The following is a 20,701-nucleotide window of genomic DNA, read 5'->3' as shown; positions in this document are numbered from 1 at the left end:
ACTGTGCCTTGGCTGGAGTTTACGTCGAATGACGCAGCTCGGGAGCAAACACAAACAATCCTCACAAAGGTACCTTTCTGTGCACTACCACCGCCATGTACATTTGTAGCCACATCATTGACACCGCAACCAACTCTCGGTCTGGTCAGCAACAGGAAATGCATCAGAGAGCACGGAACGTTAAATAAAAAAAAATGCATACCACACGTTAATAAAATAATCGTAATCTCCCCCAAAAAACATTAAGTTAAAGACACTAGTACTAAATGCATTCCACGCGCAAGTGAAAGGCATGCAATAGTTTAAAAAAAAGTGTGAGGAAAAAAACTCAGCACAGTTTGGCTCCTGCAGCCTCAGTAATGGCGCTGCTATCATGTTACACAGAGTGGCCAATAACTTTTCGGTCCATTAAATAAAGATGTAACAAATGCGTTTGACTTGGTGAAATATTTTTTTTTAAAGTGGCGGGCGGAAGCAGGGATGCCAGAAAGCAAACAGGGAAAGGCTATGTATATCAGCGCCGGGAGGATAACTGGGGCGAGTTGAGAAGAGAAGGGGACAGTTTTAAAGAACAGCAAAAACTAAGGGAAACAAGGCAGAGCAAAAGGCAAGCACACCAAAAGAGCGGAAGTGAAAGCACAGCGAGGCCAACAAAGGGAGGGGCAGGGTTGCTTAATGGATCGGGGAGGAGATGGGGGGGGCTATTCTTTCACTGAGCACAACTGTGCCTTGGCTGGGGTTTACGTCGAATGACGCGGCTCGGGAGTAAAGACAAACCAGTAACAATCTCTAAACACACGTCCATATTTTCGCAATGCTGGCTGCAACACAAGGTCCATTTAGGTGGTATCATGTCCTGCATTGTCACCTAATGTTACTGGCTGCATTATATATTTTGATGTAATGACAGAAGTAAAATACCAGTAGCAGCACACTAAGCTAAGCATGGATTTTAAGTTTGCGTGTCACGCCCTTAATTGTATTGTATTGTATTGTATAAAGTTCTTCTAAAGCGCTTTCTGTCGCCCTACGGGCATCCTGGCGCTAAGAGACTAAAGAAGAAAACCTGAGACAGTAGGAACGTTTGCCATTGTGCCAAGAATGTTACACTCTAATCTCTGCCAAAGAGCCATGTTTTAAGATTTTAATTAAATCGGTTACGCCCCTTTGAGAACCCCCTCCCCCTTCAGTTTTGAAGCCCTGGTGCTCTGGCATAAGCAGATGCTGCCGAGATCTATGTTATGTGTAACCTGCGGGTTGAATCTTTGTTAGATAGGGAATCGTTTCTTGGAGCTTTGAATACCTAATGGTGCTCAAATCCTTAGCACTTACTTTCGACTTCAGAAGCCTGAAAGGCTGAGACAACTTTTCGGGGAGAGCGACCTATCTGCTGGTAACAAATATAGCGCTTCATTGTGGTCACACAAAAGTACAGGACGGGAAACTGTGTCCATAATGACACAGGATGTGTTTCAGTCTCTCCAGTGCCAAGGGCGAGTGGAGACACATACTGTGGTGGTGGAGAAGTAGAAGAAGGACACGTGTCCGTAGACGAGAAGTAGAGGGAATGTAAAAGGAGCGAGTGAGGTACGGAGGAGAGCTGCCCCCCCTGCGATACAAGAAGAGGGGCATGTGTAGGTGAGAGAGGCGTTGGAAGCCAGAGGACATCGGCACTCGTAAAAGCAATACAGTGACGAAAAGACTGCATATGGAAGACACCGAGCGACTGAAGTAGTGAATGGCCATGTGGAGAGAAGCGGGGAGAAGGAAATGAACACGTGGGGCAGAAGCAGAGGTTAGAAAGGGAATCGAAGTGGAGCGGGGGAGGAATAGCTGTGCTTGTGGGAGAGACGTCGAGTTTAGAAGGTAATGTAGCTGGGGAGAGGACTGCGCGTGCAGGAAAGTATATGGGAGACAAGGGATGCGCACCTGGGAGAGTAGAAGAGCGAAGAGGAGGCATGTGCGGAGAGGAGAGCCCGTGAAAGTGCATGCGTGAGAGAAGACGTGTGGAGAGGAAGTGAATTAGAGAGGAAGGGGAAGAAATGCGACGAGAGGAAGGGAGTGCGCACCGAAGCGGAGAGCGGAGGGCCCCGGAGAAGGGGCGAGGAGGGACAGGGAGATTGAGAGGGAGGGAGTTTTGCATTTACGGCTTACCTAAAAGGCCCAATTATTCGCCCATCTTTGCGAAACCGTCAACATAATTAATCTTCTGTTCACAGCTCCAGTAACAAGTCCTACACAAGGCGATCAGGTGAGGGAGCAACGCCGGGACACCACCGCCTTTCTCCGAGGCAGAGAAGATATGCCTCGGAGAAACGCAGCCTCGTTTTCGGATTGGGGGGCGTGTTTTGCTGTTGTCTCCTCCCTGAGACTTCTCGCAAAAAACACGCCCCCCGATCCGAAAAGGACGGGGCAGGATCGGAGTGACGGGACCTCTTCTCCAATGGCTGGCCAGCATTTACTAGGCCAGCCAATTGAGAACAGGGAAGAAGAGGGGCGGGTTCAAGCCCCTCTTCACCCAAGTCATTATGTCTCGCGAGCGAGACTGCGCAAGCGCAGCCATCGCTAGCCGAGACCTAAAAAGTAGCATGGCAAGTCACTCACAAGTAGCACAATTTTCTGTATTTTTCTGCTTTTAAAAATAAATACAGACAGGAAACCCATTGTTTTCTGTCTGTATTTATCTGTATAAAATCAGTAAAAATGAAAACTGGGAGTTTTAGTTATAAACCTAGAATCTAGAACTGGCAACAATGCATGCAAAGAGCTCTGGGATCTTCGACTGGCAGACAAGCCAGTGAAGAACTGTTATGTTAACTGGATTTAGTGAAGAACTGTTATGTTATCTGGATTTGTATATTGCACCATCACCTGCAATAGTATCCTGGTGCTTCAGAGGTTTGCTTGAAGACCCCGGTCTTAAGGTTCTTGCAGAATTCAAGAAGAGAGGAGGAGGCTCTGGTGTGGAGTGGGAGGTCATTCCATGCTTTAGAAGCGATGTATGAGAAAGCTTGACATCTGGATCTGCTTTGGTGGATGTATGAAATGTGTGCGAGTAAGCACCTGATCGAGCAGAGGTGCCTGAAGGGTTGGTGGAAATGTATGCAGCGGGTCAGATAGGCTGTGAAGGGCTTTGTATGGGTGGGTGGGTGAGGACCTTAAACTGAACGGTTTCACATTGGGAGCCAGTGGAGCATCCTCAGGTGTTGTGTGATGTGAGTCCGGCATGGGAGGTTGGGCATGAGTCTGGTTGCTGTGTTCTGGATAGTCTATAGCCTCTTCACAATGTGCTTGTGGATTCCTGCATAGAGGGAGTTCACATAGTCCAGTCTGTATACTATGAGGGCTTGAGTGAAGGTTCTTCTGGTGTTATTCGTCAGCCACTTGTAGATCTTTCAGGTAACAGTGACTGCGTTGACCTGGGCGGACATGTTCAGTTTGTTGTCAATGATGATCCCAAGGTTTCTTACTTGTGGGCTATTGGTGGAGATGTGGCTGTGGTCTGTAGGTCATCAGGGTGAGACACACAGTGAGGTATCTTTCTTGAAAGTCATGGTCTTGTCTGTGTTCACTTTGAGACAGTTAAACTTCATCCAGGTGGCCACTTCAGTTATGCAGGAGGTGAAGTTGCTCCTAGTCCTGGGAGATTTGCTCGCAAGGGTCAGTTGTGGATCATTGAAGTTGGATAGGATGTTAATGTCGTGGGCTCAGATGACGTCGGCTAGTGTGGTCACGTAGATGTTGAAGAGGGTGGGGCTGAGAGAAGAGCTTTGAGGTACTCTGCAAATGAGTTCTCCGGGATTCTGAAGAGTAAGGTTCCAGGTTGATTATTTGGGTTCCCCTGGTTAGGAAGGAGCAGATCCATAAGAGGATGGGCCCTTGAATGCTAGTCCAGTTTTTTTTTCTGATCGTAATTTAGTGAGAGAGACTCTATCAAAGGATGCTGAGTGGTCCAGTAGGAGGAGAGCAACGGTTTCTCTTCTGTCCAGGATCCCCCGGATTTTCTCTCTTGCTCCCTCTGTGCTGTGGTTGGGACTAAAACCTGACTGTATGGTGTCGAGGAGTTTGTGGTTAGCAAGGTGGTCTGGAAGGTCTCTGCGGATGGCTTTTTCTGAGACCTTGGCTGGGTATGGTAGGAGAGAGATAGTTAGCGAGTTTGGTCGGATCTGCTCAGGGCTTTTCAGGAGAACGTTGACCACCGCATGTCTCCAGGCTTTGGGGAATATTGCTGTGTCAATGGAGATGTGGAGGATGAGGGTGAGTACCATGCTGATGGAGGTGGATCCTTTGTTGATGGCGTAGAGGGGGCGAGGGTATGATGTAGCCACAGAGTAGATGCCAAAGTCATCGAGAAGACCGTCAACAGACAGCTTGCCGCCTTCCTCGAGACGACCGGATCCCTCGACCACTCGCAGTCCGGCTTCCAAGCCAACCACAGCACCGAGACCGCCCTCATCGCAGCCACCGACTACATCAGATCCCTGCTCGACAACGGGGAAACAACGGCCCTCATCCTCCTGGACCTCTCCGCAGCATTCGACATCGTCTGCCACCGCACCCTAATACAGCGCCTCAGCAACATCGGAATCCAAGAGAAGGCACTGGGGTGGATCATCTTGTTCCTCGCCGGAAGAACCCAGAGAGTCCGCCTCCCCCCGTTCAGATCCAAGGCCACCGAAGTCATCTGCGGCGTACCACAAGGATCATCACTCAGCCCGACCCTCTTCCAATGTTTACATGAGCACCCTCGCAGCCATCGCACGCCAACACAACCTCAACATCATCACCTACGCCGACGACACCCAGCTGATCCTCTCCCTCACCAACGACCCTGCCACCGCCAGAACCAGCCTACATGAAGGGATGAAAGACGTCGCCGAGTGGATGAAGAACAGCCGCCTGAAACTGAACTCAGACAAGACGGAAGTACTCATCCTCGGACCTTCTCCGTCCGCCTGGGACGACTCCTGGTGGCCCCCTGCCCTGGGCAGCGCACCCAAACCAACGGACCACGCACGCAACCTGGGCTTCATCCTTGACTCCTCACTCACGATGACCAAGCATAGTGCTTCAACACCCTGCGTATGCTCCGTAAGATCTTCCGTTGGATCCCCACCAAAACCAGGAAGACGGTCACCCAGGCCCTCGTCACCAGCCGCCTGGACTACGGGAACACCCTCTACGCCGGAAGCACTGCCAAACTCCAGAAAAGACTCCAGCGCATTCAGAACGCCTCAGCACGACTCATCCTAGACATCCCGCACCGAAGCCACATCTCCGGCCACCTGAAAGACCTGCGCTGGCTCCCCGTCAACAAAAGGATCACGTTCAGACTCCTCACCCACGCACACAAGGCTCTTCACGACACGGGTCCGAAGTACCTCAACAGCCGCCTCACATTCTACACACCCACCCGCCAGCTCCGTTCCGCCAGCCTCGCCCTCGCCTCCGTCCCACGATTTCGGAAATCCACCATCGGAGGAAGATCCTTCTCCTACCTGGCAGCCAAGACATGGAACTCCCTTCCCACCCACCTTCGGCAGACCCAGGACCATCTCTCCTTCAGGAAACAACTCAAGACCTGGCTATTCGAGCAGTAGCTTCCCTCCCCCCCTCCCCCTCAGCGCCTTGAGACCCTTACGGGTGAGTAGCGCGCTATACAAATGCCGATGATTGATTGATTGATTGAATGTCATGATGGTGGCAGGTTCATCTGCGATGATGATGTTCCGTGTGGTCAAGTTGTGTTCTCAGTTTATGATCTGTAGAATTACGTAATTGTTGTTAGGGTAAGGTTAATGGTCAAAGTTTTCATTTACTGCTGTGATTTTGCTACTTAATAAGTCTGAGAGGTTGTTGCACAGGTCTTGCTGGCTGTGGCTGCTGGTGTGGTAAAGTCTTTGATAATCAAGAAGATCTCTTTGCTGCTGTTGGAGCTCATGTTGATGCAGTCTGATAGGGTCTTTCACTTGGTTTCCTGGTTTTGCTCATGGTAGAACCTCAGGGCAGATTTAAAGGTGTCCTTATTTGTGCTTTTCTACTTTCTTTTCCTTCATTGTTCAAGTTTCATTTGGACATTCTGAGTTCTTCCGTGTACCAGCTGGCCTGGGTATGTGCTCTTGACAGTTTGCTCTGTTCGTTTGGGGCCAGCGTGTCAGCGCATGCGGAGATCTAATCATTGAAGTTCTTGATGTTGTTTGGTAGGTTGCCAGTGTTTTCTGGGGCGTTCTGGAACAGGACGGAAGCCAAGTCCTTGTCTGCTAGGTTTTTCCAGCATCTGCCGGGTTTGGCCTGTGGTGGTTGCTCCTCTGTGATGAGGGATGTTGATTTTGAAACTGCTGAGGGAGTGGTCGGTCCAGGTAATTGGTGTGGATGTGTTGATCCTGATGTTGGAATGTTCCTCTGATAATCATGAGAGCTAGCATCATTAGAATCTCCAACTCGCCAACCATCTAGCCTGGAGAAAGTCTCTAATCTCCTATTTACAGGCACATCAGTGAAGAATTCTGGCATGTTCCAACAGTAACCATGACAGACAATAGAATTGGAATCTACCACGGAAAGTCATGTTAGTGAAGGCTCATGGAATCTACCAATCTTAGCCATGTCAGCGATAGGCCATGGAATATTGAAGACCATCAAGGTTGGGGAAAATCTACATTATGCAGTGCTTTAGATCAAGCTGAAACTTTCCAGGAGAAATGTCAGGCTCTTCAAAAATTGTGTAGTGCAGCATGAACAATGACAACAAGTAGGAAGTCTGTGAATAGGTTTAAGTTCTTGCATAGTAGCCTATCTAGCTCCGCTCAGAGAGTATACTTGAACAGCTAGGATTCTAGTTTCAAGGCAAATCAGCTGTACACATGTTTTTAATAATGAGAAATTGATGCTTAATTAAGAAGTGTTTACATTAGCATAACTAGGCCTCAGTCAAAGAAAGTCACAGCCAGCTTGAAGAAACAGGCATTCAGAAAAAAAGTTGCACTTATTTTACAATGAACGAGTCTTTCCGCATACATATTTCTGTGTGCATTTCAATTTCAGAAAAATAGGCAAAATAGAAGCTCTCTCCGCGGTGTCTGCTTACTGATAAAATACAAATGTATTAATGTGTATGCCTCGTGAGGAAGCTGTGACAGGGATGCAACAATTTCAGGGGCTTTTGCTTGAGGAATATGTAGCAAAGTAGGTGTTCCTAAAAGGTTATTTCATGTATCGTTTGCATTTAAATAGTGACTGGTGCATTTACATTTATCTTTGTTAATCCTACCCTATTATGTTACTTCACATCATGTGGAGTGTGATTTTTGTGCTTGAAACACAATAAAACGTGCTGTTTTTTGACAATGTGCTGGACTTTTTCTGCCTTTCTAACTGTGCAAACTCTGCACTAGTCTGTCATTTGACGTATACTTAGAACTTCCTGCTTTTGGAGGCACGCTGTCATTCGTCCTGCTCTTGGAGCCAAACTTTACGTTGATCCTCTTGCATTACTTGATTATGACTTATTATGCGGATTCCTCACAATATGACTAACAATCTTTTGGCCTTCTGCATTTTATCCTAAGTTTGAAGTAACCTTTATGGTTTTGACTTTAAATTCTTGTCTTGTGAAGGTTTTATTAATAGTTCTAGGGCTAGTCTTAAGAAAACTTACCAGGTCTTAAGAAGACTCAAAAGGCTCCAAGCATGTACGAGCAAAGACAAGGGGTAGGAAATCTGAACAGGTTAGAGTTCCTGAGTAGCCTGTCAGTTTCCACTTTGAGTGTACATGTAGGACTTGGAATCACTTTTCAGAGCTTATCACCATGTAATGTGGAAACCTCCTGCTATATTGTTTGTTGAAAAGAAGTACTTTGAGCTCTTGCTTAACCACTAAGGTGCTATGGACGTGCTGGAGACGTCTATTGCACCAGCGCTCAGATGCAAAAGAATGGCTCCAGCACGTCCTAGAGCTTGCAGCAGATATCCCTTTTGTGCGAGCAACCAGATGGATTTCCTTTATTTCATTTTAGCCTCAGCAGTTAGTTGGAAGAAGAGCTTCCCCAGCAACCAAGGTGTTTTTTTTTCCTTTTAAATGATGATTGGTGCACATGAGGTGCTGAAGTCATTTAAAAGAAAATGAAAGTGAAATAAGCCAATCAGTTCATTTCACTTTCACTACTGAGATCGGCCCGAGCACCACTCCAGACTGGAGAGGTATCATTGGAAAGGAGAGAATCCCCCCTTTCAAAGGGTACCTTTCTCTAGTGGATCCTTGATTGAGAATCGCCGCAGGAGGGCGATCCCCAAGCAGGGACCCACCCACTAGACACCAGGGACTATTGTTTGAGGGGGAGCTGCGCCCTATCAATGGGTTAGTGCTCCCCACACCCCCAAAAGTCTTTCCGCTCCTTTTGGGAGCATATTAGAAGTTGTTGCCTAAATCTGTCTCCAGTGGGGGCAGAAAGCCCACTACACTAGGGACATTTTTCCAGTCAACAAATGGATGGAAGCAGTCCTCCTAGGCATTGGGCTTAGCCACCCCTCCATATCTGCCCCGATGGGGTGCAGAACGCCCACTAGACCACCAGGTCCTTCCCAAGGCCCAAAAGTATAACATCACTGGGGGGCTGACTGGAGTTTTTTACTGTCAATCTCCTGCAGGGGAGGGGGTGGGGTAGAAATCCCACTAGACACCACATATGTTTTATAGTGCAGAAATGGGTGGGGGAGGCCAATCTGTCCTAGCCCCCACCCCTCAAATGACCACAAGTGTCTTTCTGCCCCCTCCCGGGGGTAGATAAGTGATCTTTAGCCACAATCAGCCCCCATAGGTAGGCAGAAATCCCACTAGACACCAGGGAGTTTTTTTTAATTGCTGCAAGGTATGGGGGCGGCCCTCTCGCACATCAAGCCAAACCTCTATCTGCAATATGTTCCCAACAGTCTTTCTGTCCTCCCACAGGTGGGAGGGGGCAGATAAGAGGTTTTTAACTCCAGTCTGCCATGCTGGGGGGCAGAAAGCCCACTAGACACCAGAGACTTTTTTCTGTAAAAAAGGGGTCGGAGGGTGTTCACCAACAATCTGCCTTAGGTGGTCAGAAAAACTGTTGTGCAGGTAGGGGTTTAACCAGTCACTAGAGTGACAGGTTTCAAGAGGTCAACAGAGACATTTCTGCAAGGGGCTTCAGAGATGAGAGATATTAGACAGGTATACCCAGGCAAGAGGGTAAAGGGCTTCAGAGAGGTGTGAATGAGGTGCCCAGGCACTAGGGTGACAGAAGTCCAACTGGTGTCACAGAGAAATACATACAGGCTTGACAGTGGGGTGTGAAAGAGGTATACACAGGCACTATGATAAGGGATGGCAAAATGATGTACCTGGCCACTAGGGTAAAGGGTCTTTATAGGGGTGTCAAAGAGGTGCTGCAGATACTAAGAAGTACCGAGACATGCAGAAATCTAAGGCTACTAACTGGCCTCACCTCCGGTTGTCAGAGTCCTGCACATTTGTCCTTGCCAGCCAGGCCCTGGGCACCACATTCTGTCCCATCCTCCTTGGGGGCTCCGAGCAGTCTGCCTGCAGCAAAGAACTGAGGTGAGTGAACGGACCCATGATTGATGATGAATACAAATCTGCAGAAAAAACTTTGACTTGCAATAATGTAAAGACCAACTTCATAACTCTATCCCACATAATCCTTTAACATACATCACAAATGCAGAAAGTGTAAAAACAACAAATAAATAACAAATGGAAATAAAAATGAAAAGAATATGTAAAGAAATTCACTGACCATGTCATGAATGATGTAATATGTGACATCATCAGAAGTGCATTACGGGTGTGCGAGTTATAGTTGGCTGAGCTAACTATAATGGGGCAATTTCTATCGTTTTGTACGAGAGAAATATCCAACCAACTATAACGTCCCTGAAACCTATGGCTTTTTCAGTGAATTTCTAAGGTTTTTTAAATGCTAATTTCTAACTAGAACGTGCCTGAAACCTATGTTTTTTTTCAGTGAATTTCAATGGTTTTTTAAATGCTAATTTCTAACTATAACGTCCCTGAAACCTATGGTTTTTTCAGTGAATTTCAAAGGTTTTTTAAATGGTAATTTCTAACTATAACATACCAGTCGTGTTTCCAGAGTGGTGGAGAAAGGTGAGCGTGGCCTCCGAAACACCTCTTAGCAATCCCACTGTGTGGTATTTACTGGAGGTAACAGGAGGAGTAGTTAGCCACCAACGTCAACCTTGGGGGCCAACTATCCCTTTTACTACCACCAGTAAGTCCCACACAGCAAGATTGCTAACTTCTTACATCAGGCCCGCCCCCTCCCTGCACCACTGTGCAAATGTGCCCCCTAGCACGTTGTAAGTTGGGGGATTACGTCCCCTTGAATCCTGAGGGTCCCTGGGGGCCAACTAGCCCACCAGGAACCTCCAGTAAGTGCCACAGGGCTGCGTTGCAGAGAGGTGGTCCGAGGCCATGCCCCTTTTTACACCTCTCTGCAACGCAACTCTGTGGCGCTTACTGGAGGTACCTGGTGGGCTAGTTGGCCCCCAGGGACCCTCAGGATTCAAGGAGACTTAATCCCCCCAACTTAAAACACACCACAGAACGTGTTTGCACACATGTCACATTAGGCCCTGCCCCCTCCCTTCACCACTGTGAAAACGTGCCCCGTGCATTGCTTTTCCACAAGGGGAGCTGCTGAATGCAGCTTCCCTTGTGGAAACGCAATCTGCTTTGGACCAGTGTTTGCTATGACAGGGCGGGAGCCGCACGTCTCCCCCTGCCCCTGCCATAGCAAACAGCAGTGTCCCAGGAGTGGGCACCCCGGGACACTGCTGGAGCCGGCCCTGGGGGGTGGCGGTCCCCAGGGCCATGGAGGCCTCCTGGAGGATGGGCTGCGCCGCCCATCTCCCAACCATTGCAAAGCCCTGGGGAGGTGGTGGTCCCCGGGGCTCAGGGGTATGTAACGGACCCATGCATTTACATTTTTAGTGCCCCAGGGAGGTGGTGGTCCCTGGGGCGTGTGGGGGGGCTCGAGCCCCCCCACACAGGTTATTTTATTAAAAATAGAGCCCCGGAGAGGTGGCGGTCCCAGGGGCAGCGTGGGGGAATTGGGACCCCTCCACGCTTTTTTATAACAGCCCCGGGGAGGTGGCGGTCCCCGGGGCTGCGTGGGGTGCTGGGCGGGGGCCACGTGCCCCCGTGGTTATTTGTAAGAGCCCCAGGGAGGTGGTGGTCCCAAGGGCAGCGTGGGGGGAATTGTGACACCCCACGCATTTTTTTTTAACAGCCCCGGGGAGGTGGCTGTTCCCGGGGCTGCAGGGGCCCCCGCTAATGAATTTATAGTGCTCCCGGGAACTGGCCCACCCGGGGGCTTTTTTTTAACGAAGCGCGGGAGCCCGTGTTTCCGCCGAATTATTTTTTAAAAAATGCTTTTTTTGGCCCTGGAGAGCCTTGTGTGACCCCCTGAGCTGGCCTAGGGGGTCAGGGTGTTTCTACCCTGCCCCCTTTTCTTCTTTGTTAATCTTTTTTCTACTGTTTTCTTGTGACTCTGTTCTACCGAGTCACAAGGTGGCTGCCAACACTTCCTGGTTTGGAGTGTTGGCAGCCAATTAAAATGAAGCTCGTGGTCAAGAGGGTTCGCGAACCGACCGCGGCCATAGATATCGAAACTTTTTGTTTTTCTAATCTCTCAGGAACTACTGATCGGATTTACACCATTTAACAAACAGGACTCTTTCTGAACCAAGAGCTACCTTTTTGCCAAATTTGGTGTAATTCCGTTCAGCAGTTCGGGCTGTAGCCTTGTCTAAAGTTTCCGCTGAAAAATAACATGGGGAAAACGCGTTTTGGGACCCCCATTTTTCTCGGCCCCCGCTTGGCGAATCACCCCGAAACTTTCAAGACAGGAGCTTTTCACGAAGATTCGTCAACCGGCGCCAAAGTTATTGGGAAAACAAAAAACGCGAACTAGGTCCTAACTATAACTACCTACTGGCAACCGCCAGTAGGTAATATTATATATTACCTACTGGCGGTCGCCAGTAGGTAGTTATAGTTAGGACCCTGTTTCCATAGGAAATCCGCAACATTCTATTTGGAATAACTTTGGCGCCGGTCGACGAATCCTCGCGAAATTTTCAAAACTAATGGGGCGCTACGCTCCACTCCTACCCTGAAAGTCTCGGGGGGATTCGTCAAGCGGGGGCTGAGAAAAAAGGGGGGTCCCAAAACGCGTTTTCCCCATGCATTTTTCCATAGGACCTTTAGACACAGCTACAGCCCGAATGGCTGAATAGAATTACTTGAAATTTGGCAGAGAGGTAGTCCTCAGGTCAAGGAAGTGCCTTTTGTAGGTCTGGTGTAAATCTGTTCAGTAGGTCCTGAGAAAATAGCATTTAAATCAATATATATATCTATGGGCGCGCTCCGTGCGCTTACCGTGCGCTTACCGTACGCGCACGGTGCCGTGCGCGAGCGCGATTCTGATTGGTTGTTAGATCTTAGTAAACATTCGAATCGGTCGAAATCAGGAAGTGTCGGCCGCCATTTTGTCTCTCGCAGTCTGAGGGGGTGTAAAACAAAGGTGGATAACGTGAAAAGGGGGCAGGCTGGACAGTTCCTGACCCCCTAGCCTTTGTCAGAGGGTCTTAGAAGGACCCCCAAGGGCAAAAAATGAATTTAATTATTTTTTTTTTTTAAACGCCGAATGCGCGCAGCGTACGCGCACGGCGTACACGGAGAAATTCCGCGAAATTACGCGTACCGTGCATGCACGGTAAAAAAAAAATTTCAAAAAGGAAAGCTTAAAAAAAAAAAAAAACATTGTGAGGTAAGGTTGGCTCTTAAAAGAGCCGTTGGGTTCATAGAGGGATGGAGGAAAGAAAGAATGGGAATATTATGAGCGTCTACAAACGTGCTGGTCTATCTTATTGTTAATAAGGGGAACACTGGTCTCCCCAAAAACAATAAGACCAGAACATGTTATACACCTCATTACAACCCTCCCAAATCGAGGGTTAACATCCAGAGGAGCAGAAGAAGGTGATGCTCCCACCTCAGAGGAAGGGCTCAGCTGAGCTGCCGATGATGTACTCGGCTGAGCTTCTGAGGCTGGGCTCTGGTGACTTACTGAAGAGTTTTCTCCAGTATGTCGAGCAAAGGTCCTGGGATGTCTATCCCTAAGGTGTCTCATCATAGAGTGATTTCCAAAGGAATACTTTTTCCTAGGATTTCCTCTTGATAAAACACGGTCACAAAGTGTGCAAGTGACCAGTGGAGCATTGACCTTTTCTCCCCCTCTGGAAAGTAAAATACTCCCATATAAAAGAATTCTTCTGTTTCCTCCTTCTCTGAATGATGGTGGTGCTGCTAGCCTCACTCTCAGAAGAGGTCTGCTGTTCTGCCATTGTATCCCAAAGACAATTCAGCTCCTGCTCCTAGAGAATCACAAGCAGTAATGAGGGGAATGGGTGTGGTGTGGGAAGTTTCTGGAACTGAAAGTAGTTTCAACCAATGAAAAGTGTTCTTTCAAGCAGTAATGAGGGGAATGGGTGTGTTGTGGGAAGTTTCTGGAACTGAAAGTAATTTCAACCAATGAAAAGTGTTCTTTGTGGATCACATGACCTACCGTGCGCGCTCCGTAAACTTACGGTACGCGCTCGTAAACAAGTACGCATGCGCAAACGTGACGCTTACGGAGCGCTTACGGAGCGCGTACGTAAGATGCACTCGCGCATGCGCATTACACGCCCCTGCGTAACCGCGACGTTGCTTCCGCGTGTACGCGTACGTCGCGCACATATCACGTAAGCGCGCTGTACTTATGACGTGCGGAGCGCGTAGCGTCAGCTTACCGTACGCGTATCCTATTACGTACGCGCACCGTACTTATGACGTACGGAGCGCGTACCGTTATCTTACCGTACGCGCACGGAAAAAAATGCAAAAAAAAAAAAAACCTTTCCATAATGCAGGATATAGTACATATATTATTTTATACATAGGTTTACAAAAAATCACAACAAAAAATTTGCATTTAAAAAACCGTACAAATTCACTGAAAAAACCATGGGTTTTACACACGTTATAGTTAGGAATTAGCATTTAAAAAACCTTGCAAATTCACTGAAAAAACCATAGGTTTCACACATGTTATAGTTAGCGGACATTTTAATCATAAAAAACCATTGAAATTCCCCCGTTATAGTTAGTGCAGGCAACTATAACTCACGCGACCGCAATCCTCTGCTGATGACATATGTGTCTTTATGAAAAAAAAATATTTGCAATATATGTATAGCTAAAATTTAATGGAAGAAGACATGGGCAAATAAGTGTCTAAATACAGTATTAGCATCAGCAGAGGATTGCGGTCGCGTGAGTTATAGTTGCCTGCACTAACTATAACGGGGGAATTTCAATGGTTTTTTATGATTAAAATGTCCGCTAACTATAACATGTGTGAAACCTATGTTTTTTTCAGTGAATATATATATATATATATATATCTGTTTTCTCTCTTACCCCATTCCCTCTCCTCGTTTTCACATTAACCTGCATATTCCTACCATATGGGGCGGAGAGTGAGCGAGGTGATGGGTGGAAGAGTTGCTCCCTCCCACTGGGTCCAGAGTACAAGATTAGCACTTTATGATGTTTGCCATGTGCTGGAGATGGTCTATGTTGTCTCTGGTTATCTCTGTCCATGTGGGTTTAGGATGGCCTGTAGAGCCATCCAAATTTCATATAAGTCATGTCGCCCACTGTCACAAACATTTGTGCTTGTTAATCATGCATGACAGGCATGATGGCCGGGGACGAGCCAGACAGACTGGTAGGAAAGGAAAACAAGCATTTGCAATGCAATAGGTCTTGCATTTGCGAGAGTTTAAGCTATTGGCATTGTAAATGACAATGCCTTTTATTTATCGGTTTTGATAATTAACACATACATAAAAGGCAATGTCATTTACAATGCCAATAGCTCAAACTCTTGTGAATGCGAGACCTATTTCACTTCAAAGAAGTGCCCGCCATTGTCCCGGGCAGCTTGGAAAGTAAAAGCGTGCATGGCGCGCTGAATGTTGCAGGAAAGCATGTCGTGCCTGTAGTAGGAGAAACTCATTAAAAAAAATAGTGCTTACAGACTAAAGAAGACATACCGTGTTACAACAGAAGTAAAAGTGCCAGTCCACATGGGAGGTTACAAATGAAGACAAGGCGGTACTAAGGAGGGACTAACAAGTCTATTTATGATTGAGATGCAAGCATTTACAAAAGACAATGAAAAATATGGGCGGAGAGTGGGAAGAGTTTCAAGTCCATACTCAAATACAGCATGCGCTGCCCACGCTCGACCTAAAAAGGGATCCATAAAAAAGTGGCAAGATCCACCAAGTAGGTTTTGTTTGAAAGGCGGAACCTTGACCTGGGTCACCAATGACTTAAATCCTTATTTGGATCCAAAAGAGGTTTTGACCCTCAGACAATCCCGTCTTACCTAAGATTCACACACAAAGTATGATAAACTTAATACAAAACGTGGGATCTGTTTTCTTGCAGCCTAGTTATGTAACCCTGTTCAAACATTCTATAAAGACCATACAGGATTCCCAAAGCTTGAATAGATGTAATATAATAAAAAGTAGAGGAGATGATGCAAATGGACAGACTCTAACCCTCTACAAGTGGCTTGAATTTGAATTGTACCAAAAATTGGAGGGATCAATCAGGTTTTGGATTGATTATTGAAAAGTAGATCAAGTGCCCTTTTTCGTTTCATATGAAATGCCTAGAGTCAATGATGTCACTGAAAGCTTAAGAAAAGCTCAATTCATAAGCTCATTTAAAACAAGTGTGTTATGAAAAGAATAGACCACACACGAGGTAAGTGTGACTCTCTTTATTCTAGTCATCCGCTCTCCTCAGTCACATAGAACCTCACTTTACACAACATTCTAAGGTGAGCTTCCACAGCTCGGGCATACCAACTGTGTCAGAGTGGGAGGGGGTTTGGGCTATACCAAGTGTAAAGATGGAGATTATAACACATCTCCTTATGTGGGGAAACAAAGGAAAGGCTTCACAGTTGGGGTGAGTTAACCACTCTGTCTTTGCTCCATGTCTGTCCATTTTCCAGACGAACTACATTGCGTCCACACTTGACCACGCCCTGGTGTGTATGGTACTTGCTGCATCCTGGAGGAACATGAGTGGGCTTCTTAACCTGTACGGTGGAGCCAACCTTGTACTCCTGGGCTTTAACTCCATGCTTCTGGTCGTACCATCCTTTGTATTTGCGTTGGTGTTGGGCAATCTTCACTCTACTCTTACCCAGGTCGGGGACTACCCTTCTTCCTCCTCCCAACCACCCCGGGTTCATTTTGGTGCAGGGTTCCCTCCCTCTTAAACACACGAAAGGAGACACCCCTGTGACAAGGTTGGGAGTGGTATGGTATGACCAGATGCACTCTCTTAACGAGTCTTCTACCTCAAATCCACTGGTGATGGCCAATTGGATGTGCTCTTTGATAAGCCGATTGGCCCTTTCTACCAACCCATTGGCTCTTGGGCAATAGAGAGCAGTTTTCTCATGCTTTATATTTAGATTCTCTAAAAACAACTTCATGGTGTCTGAAGTAAACTGCACCCCATTGTCAGTCACCAATGTAGTTGGGATGCCCTCATAAACGAAGACACTCTTTAAGAATGAGATAAGGTTGCTTGTCGTTGTAGATGACGTAAATTTGAAATTCACCCAATGAGAGGTATAATCAACTAGAACAAACATGAACCTCTTTTGTGTACCCAGGATTTCCATAGGACCAATAATGTCCACAGCTAGTTTTGTCCAAGGAATTTCCGGGACTTCCACAGGGGATAAGGGAGTGTTGTGAGTGACTTTGCTTTTGTCACTATTAGCGCAGCTGATGCACTCCTTTACTTTTTGTTCAACCATAGAGTCCATTTTTGGGAACCAGAAACAGCTCCTAACTTTGTTCTTAGTGAGGCTCCTCCCTAAATGACCCTCATGTGCCAAGTCAATAATTTTGTTCCTCAGACTCATGGGAGGAACCGCTCTGTTCCCACGATGTACCACCTCCGATACTATAGACAATTCGTACCTCACCTCCCAAAAGTCCTTGATGGGATCTGGAACTTGTGAGCGAGTCTCAGGCCACCCATTTAGGATAAACTGTTTTAAGATGCTCATATCACTGTCCTCGCTCACACTGGTGTCCCATTCTTCTTTACTTAAAGCAGGGAGATGTATAGCTAAAATGGGGACATCCAACTGCTCCTCACTAGAATAATCCTCCAGTGGTGCCCTAGATAAATAGTCCGCAACCACATTTTCTGGACCTGGGAGGTACTCCACCTTAAAGCAGTAGTTTTCTAAACCCAAGACCCACTTTGAAATTCTCGGGGAATTGTTATGTACACTTTTGGATGAGAACATAAAGGTCAGAGGCTTGTGGTCTGTATGTATAACAAATTGCATTCCCCACAGGAAAAACTTAAAGTGATTGACGGCCCAGTAGCACGCCAACGCCTCCCTCTCAATGACTGAATAGTTTTTCTCTATTATTGTATCTTTTCCTTTATCCTTTTGTGCCAGCATCGCACCCAACCCTTTATTGGATGCATCCGTGGTGAGGAAAGTTTTTTTCAGTGGGTCGAACGAACCTAGTGCAGGTGAACCCAGGATACATTCTTTTATTGATTTCACAATCCTACTATGTCTCTCCTCCCACACAAATTCTCTGTCTTTCTTTAAAAGTTCACGTAGGCCTTCACACAGATCTGCGAAGTTTTTCACATACTTTGACATGTATTCAACAAGTCCTAGGAAGGATTTAAGCTCCTCTTTACTAGAAGGGTTTGCTGCATCCCTGACCGCTTGAATCAGACTGTGCTTTGGTTTAAACCCCTCTTTAGATATGGTGTGACCAAAATAGTCCACAGAGGTCACTTTGATCTTGCACTTATCCAGTTTGACAGTTAAACCCGCTTTAGACAATCTCTGGCACACTGTGTTGAGGATATCATCATGTTCCTCCTCCGTTGCCCCATACATCAGTATGTCATCCTGAAAACACAGCGTATTTTTAGCACCCTCCAATACCTTTTGCATGACTTTTTGGAAAACAGATGCGGCCGAAGCCAGTCCGAACGGCATCCTGATGAACATGTAGGCCCCAAATGGTGAAGAAAATGCCGTTAGGGGTCTTGACTCAGGATGTAACTCTATCTGATGGTACGCCATAGATAAGTCTATGACCGAGAAGTAACACCCTTTCCCCATAGTGCTAAGCATTTCATTAATGTTGGGGAGTGGGAACCTCTCCACCCAGATATTGTCATTGAGACTGCGCAAGTCCACACAAACACGAATGCCACTTCCATTGGCTTTTGATGCAATAACCAAGGGGGCCAACCATTCTGACGCCTCTATTGGTTGGATGACACCCATGTCGCACAATTTATCTAACTCACTTTTGAGGACTTCTCTCAAACGGAAGGGAACTGGTCGGGCTCTGTGGACCACTGGTTTGGCATTCCTCTTGACTTTTATTCTGTGTTGGAAATCCTTCAACTTTCCCAATTCCTCCGTGAACAGGTCGGGAAACACCTCTTGTATATGGTTATTGCTATTGGGAATGTCTACTAGAATGACCTGGTTCTCATTGTTGGGATCCAGGATGATGCCCAGATCTTTCTGGTGTTTCCACCCTAACAGGTTCGCACCCCTCTCCACTACATACACCTTGCCTACAATAGTTCTACCCTTGAAGTCTATGTAACTAGTAACCATTCCCACCAAAGGAATAGGGTCTCTAGTGTATCCTTCCGGCGATATATCAGGGGGAACTAGCATACTCTTGTCACAGCCCAAGGCATTCACAAAATCAGCTAAACTAACCAACGTAAACGGTGAACACGAGTCCGCATACACCTCAAGAGGTTTGTTGTCAATGAGAATGACACATTTGGGATAATTTGTCTTTTCCACTTCTTGGCTATCTTTCACCTGGAAAACGAATCTAGCTTGTGTTTCTCCGCCGGTATTTACACTCCTAGCAGGGCTGTTAGAACTAGGACCCTCCCTGCACACCCTGGCTAAATGTCCTCTCCTATTACATTTTTTACATAATACCCCCCGTGCAGTACAAAAGGGGCTGTTGGCCAGGTGGTTATTACTGCCACACCTAAAACACTTCAACCCTTGTGTCTCCCTTCCTAAATTACTATACGGTGTGCTTTTACTCTCTTCTCTCTTGTTAACCTTCAAAACCTCCCTTTCTGGCCCTTCACTCTGAATGGCTGCAACAACATCCTCTTTAATTTTCATTTCTCTGACACACTTGGCGGTGTGCTCCACCGATTGTGCAATAGCAACAGCATCCTTTAAAGAGGGATTTTTCGCCAAAAGTTTCTCTTGCACTTTCCCACTATTTGTACACCTTACAAGTTGATCTCTTATAAGGGAGTCATTCAAGTCACCAAAATCACACAATTGTGTAAGGCCTCTCAAGGCCGCAATGTAATTATTAATTGACTCCCCTTTTCCTTGGATGCGACTGAAAAACTTATGGCGTTCCAGTACCACATTGACTTTGTCACCAAAATGTGACTCCAATTTCATCATAGTAATATCATACACATCAAAATTTTCATCATCTTCCAACTCAGGTTCAGGTAACGTTTCGTACACTTTCCGTCCATGGACACCCAAATTGTGTAACAAGATGTGTTGTTTGCGCAGAGGAGAGAATCTTTCACCTCCCATGGCGATTAAATAAGACTCAAATAGCTTTGTCCAATCTTTCCAATGTATCTCTGGATCACCACAGTCATTTAGGAAAGACGGAGGTTGACTCATGCCAGGAGTGCCCATTTCGTGAGGTTACCAAGGAAAACGCTATAATACTAGTAACCCTGACTAAAGGAAGTGCAGTTAATGGCAACCAGACTGATGCCGAAGGCAACAAAAGCAACAGCAGGATATGCTTCCCAGAATTAAATGAGTCGCCAAATAAAACACACTAAGGAGTGCGAGTCAATGGGAGGTACTATTGTTTAGAGTAAGGCATACATTGACAAGTATGTGTGCGTGCCACAGTAGAACACGCAAATGCACGTTTTAAGGATGCACACACTGTGTGCACGTCACAGAGGAGAAGGATCAAGCAGATATGTATAGCCACAACTGGTTGGACCTTACTTGTAGTCCGGAGGATCCAAACAGGTGAAATATGAAGCGCCGGTGGAAGGTTACGCTGTGAACCACCAGAGACAGCAGACCGGCCCTGAAGGAGCTGATGCGCCGGAGACGACACCACAAGGCAGGGAAGAACGCCCCCTCAGCAGACCGGTCCTGAAGGTGCTGATGCGCCGAAGACGACACCACGGGGCGGAGCTCCTAAAGGAAGGCAGGCACACAGGAACAGCTTTGCCGGGAGGGAACCAGCGCCGGAGGTGAACACCACGGAAACAGGCGTTACTGCACAGATGTCAAGGAAAACCTCCTTTTCCGGAAACAACGCAGCTGCAAACTCAGAGAGCTCCGATTAATTTTCCGCTACACAGGGGAACGGAACACGGAGCACAGGGCCAGTCCTTCACTGAAGCACCGGAAGACTTCCTCAGCCTGACAGAAATCCTCCACACACCGCCTGGAACAATGGTGTCAGG

The 20,701-nt window shown here is 47.0% G+C and overlaps 1 protein-coding gene across 4 annotated transcripts in view; it reads right to left on the bottom strand.

The window, feature by feature from the left end:
- NLRX1 (NLR family member X1) overlaps window positions 1-20,701 on the bottom strand; it is a 232,746-nt gene that overhangs the window by 85,798 nt on the left and 126,247 nt on the right. For 3 of the 4 annotated variants that reach the window (XM_085645914.1, XM_085645912.1, XM_085645913.1), the window contains exon 4: window positions 9,468-9,562. The exons of the other annotated variant lie outside the window; for it this stretch is intronic. In XM_085645914.1, coding sequence (XP_085502040.1) covers window positions 9,468-9,562 — 95 coding nt within the window. The remainder of the gene's footprint in view (window positions 1-9,467; window positions 9,563-20,701) is intronic. 4 annotated transcript variants of the gene reach the window in all.

Source organism: Triturus cristatus, chromosome 3_1 (genome assembly GCF_964204655.1).
Source record: "Triturus cristatus chromosome 3_1, aTriCri1.1, whole genome shotgun sequence".
NCBI classification, from domain to species: Eukaryota; Metazoa; Chordata; class Amphibia; order Caudata; family Salamandridae; genus Triturus; species Triturus cristatus.
This window is presented reverse-complemented; position numbering and strand designations above follow the sequence as displayed.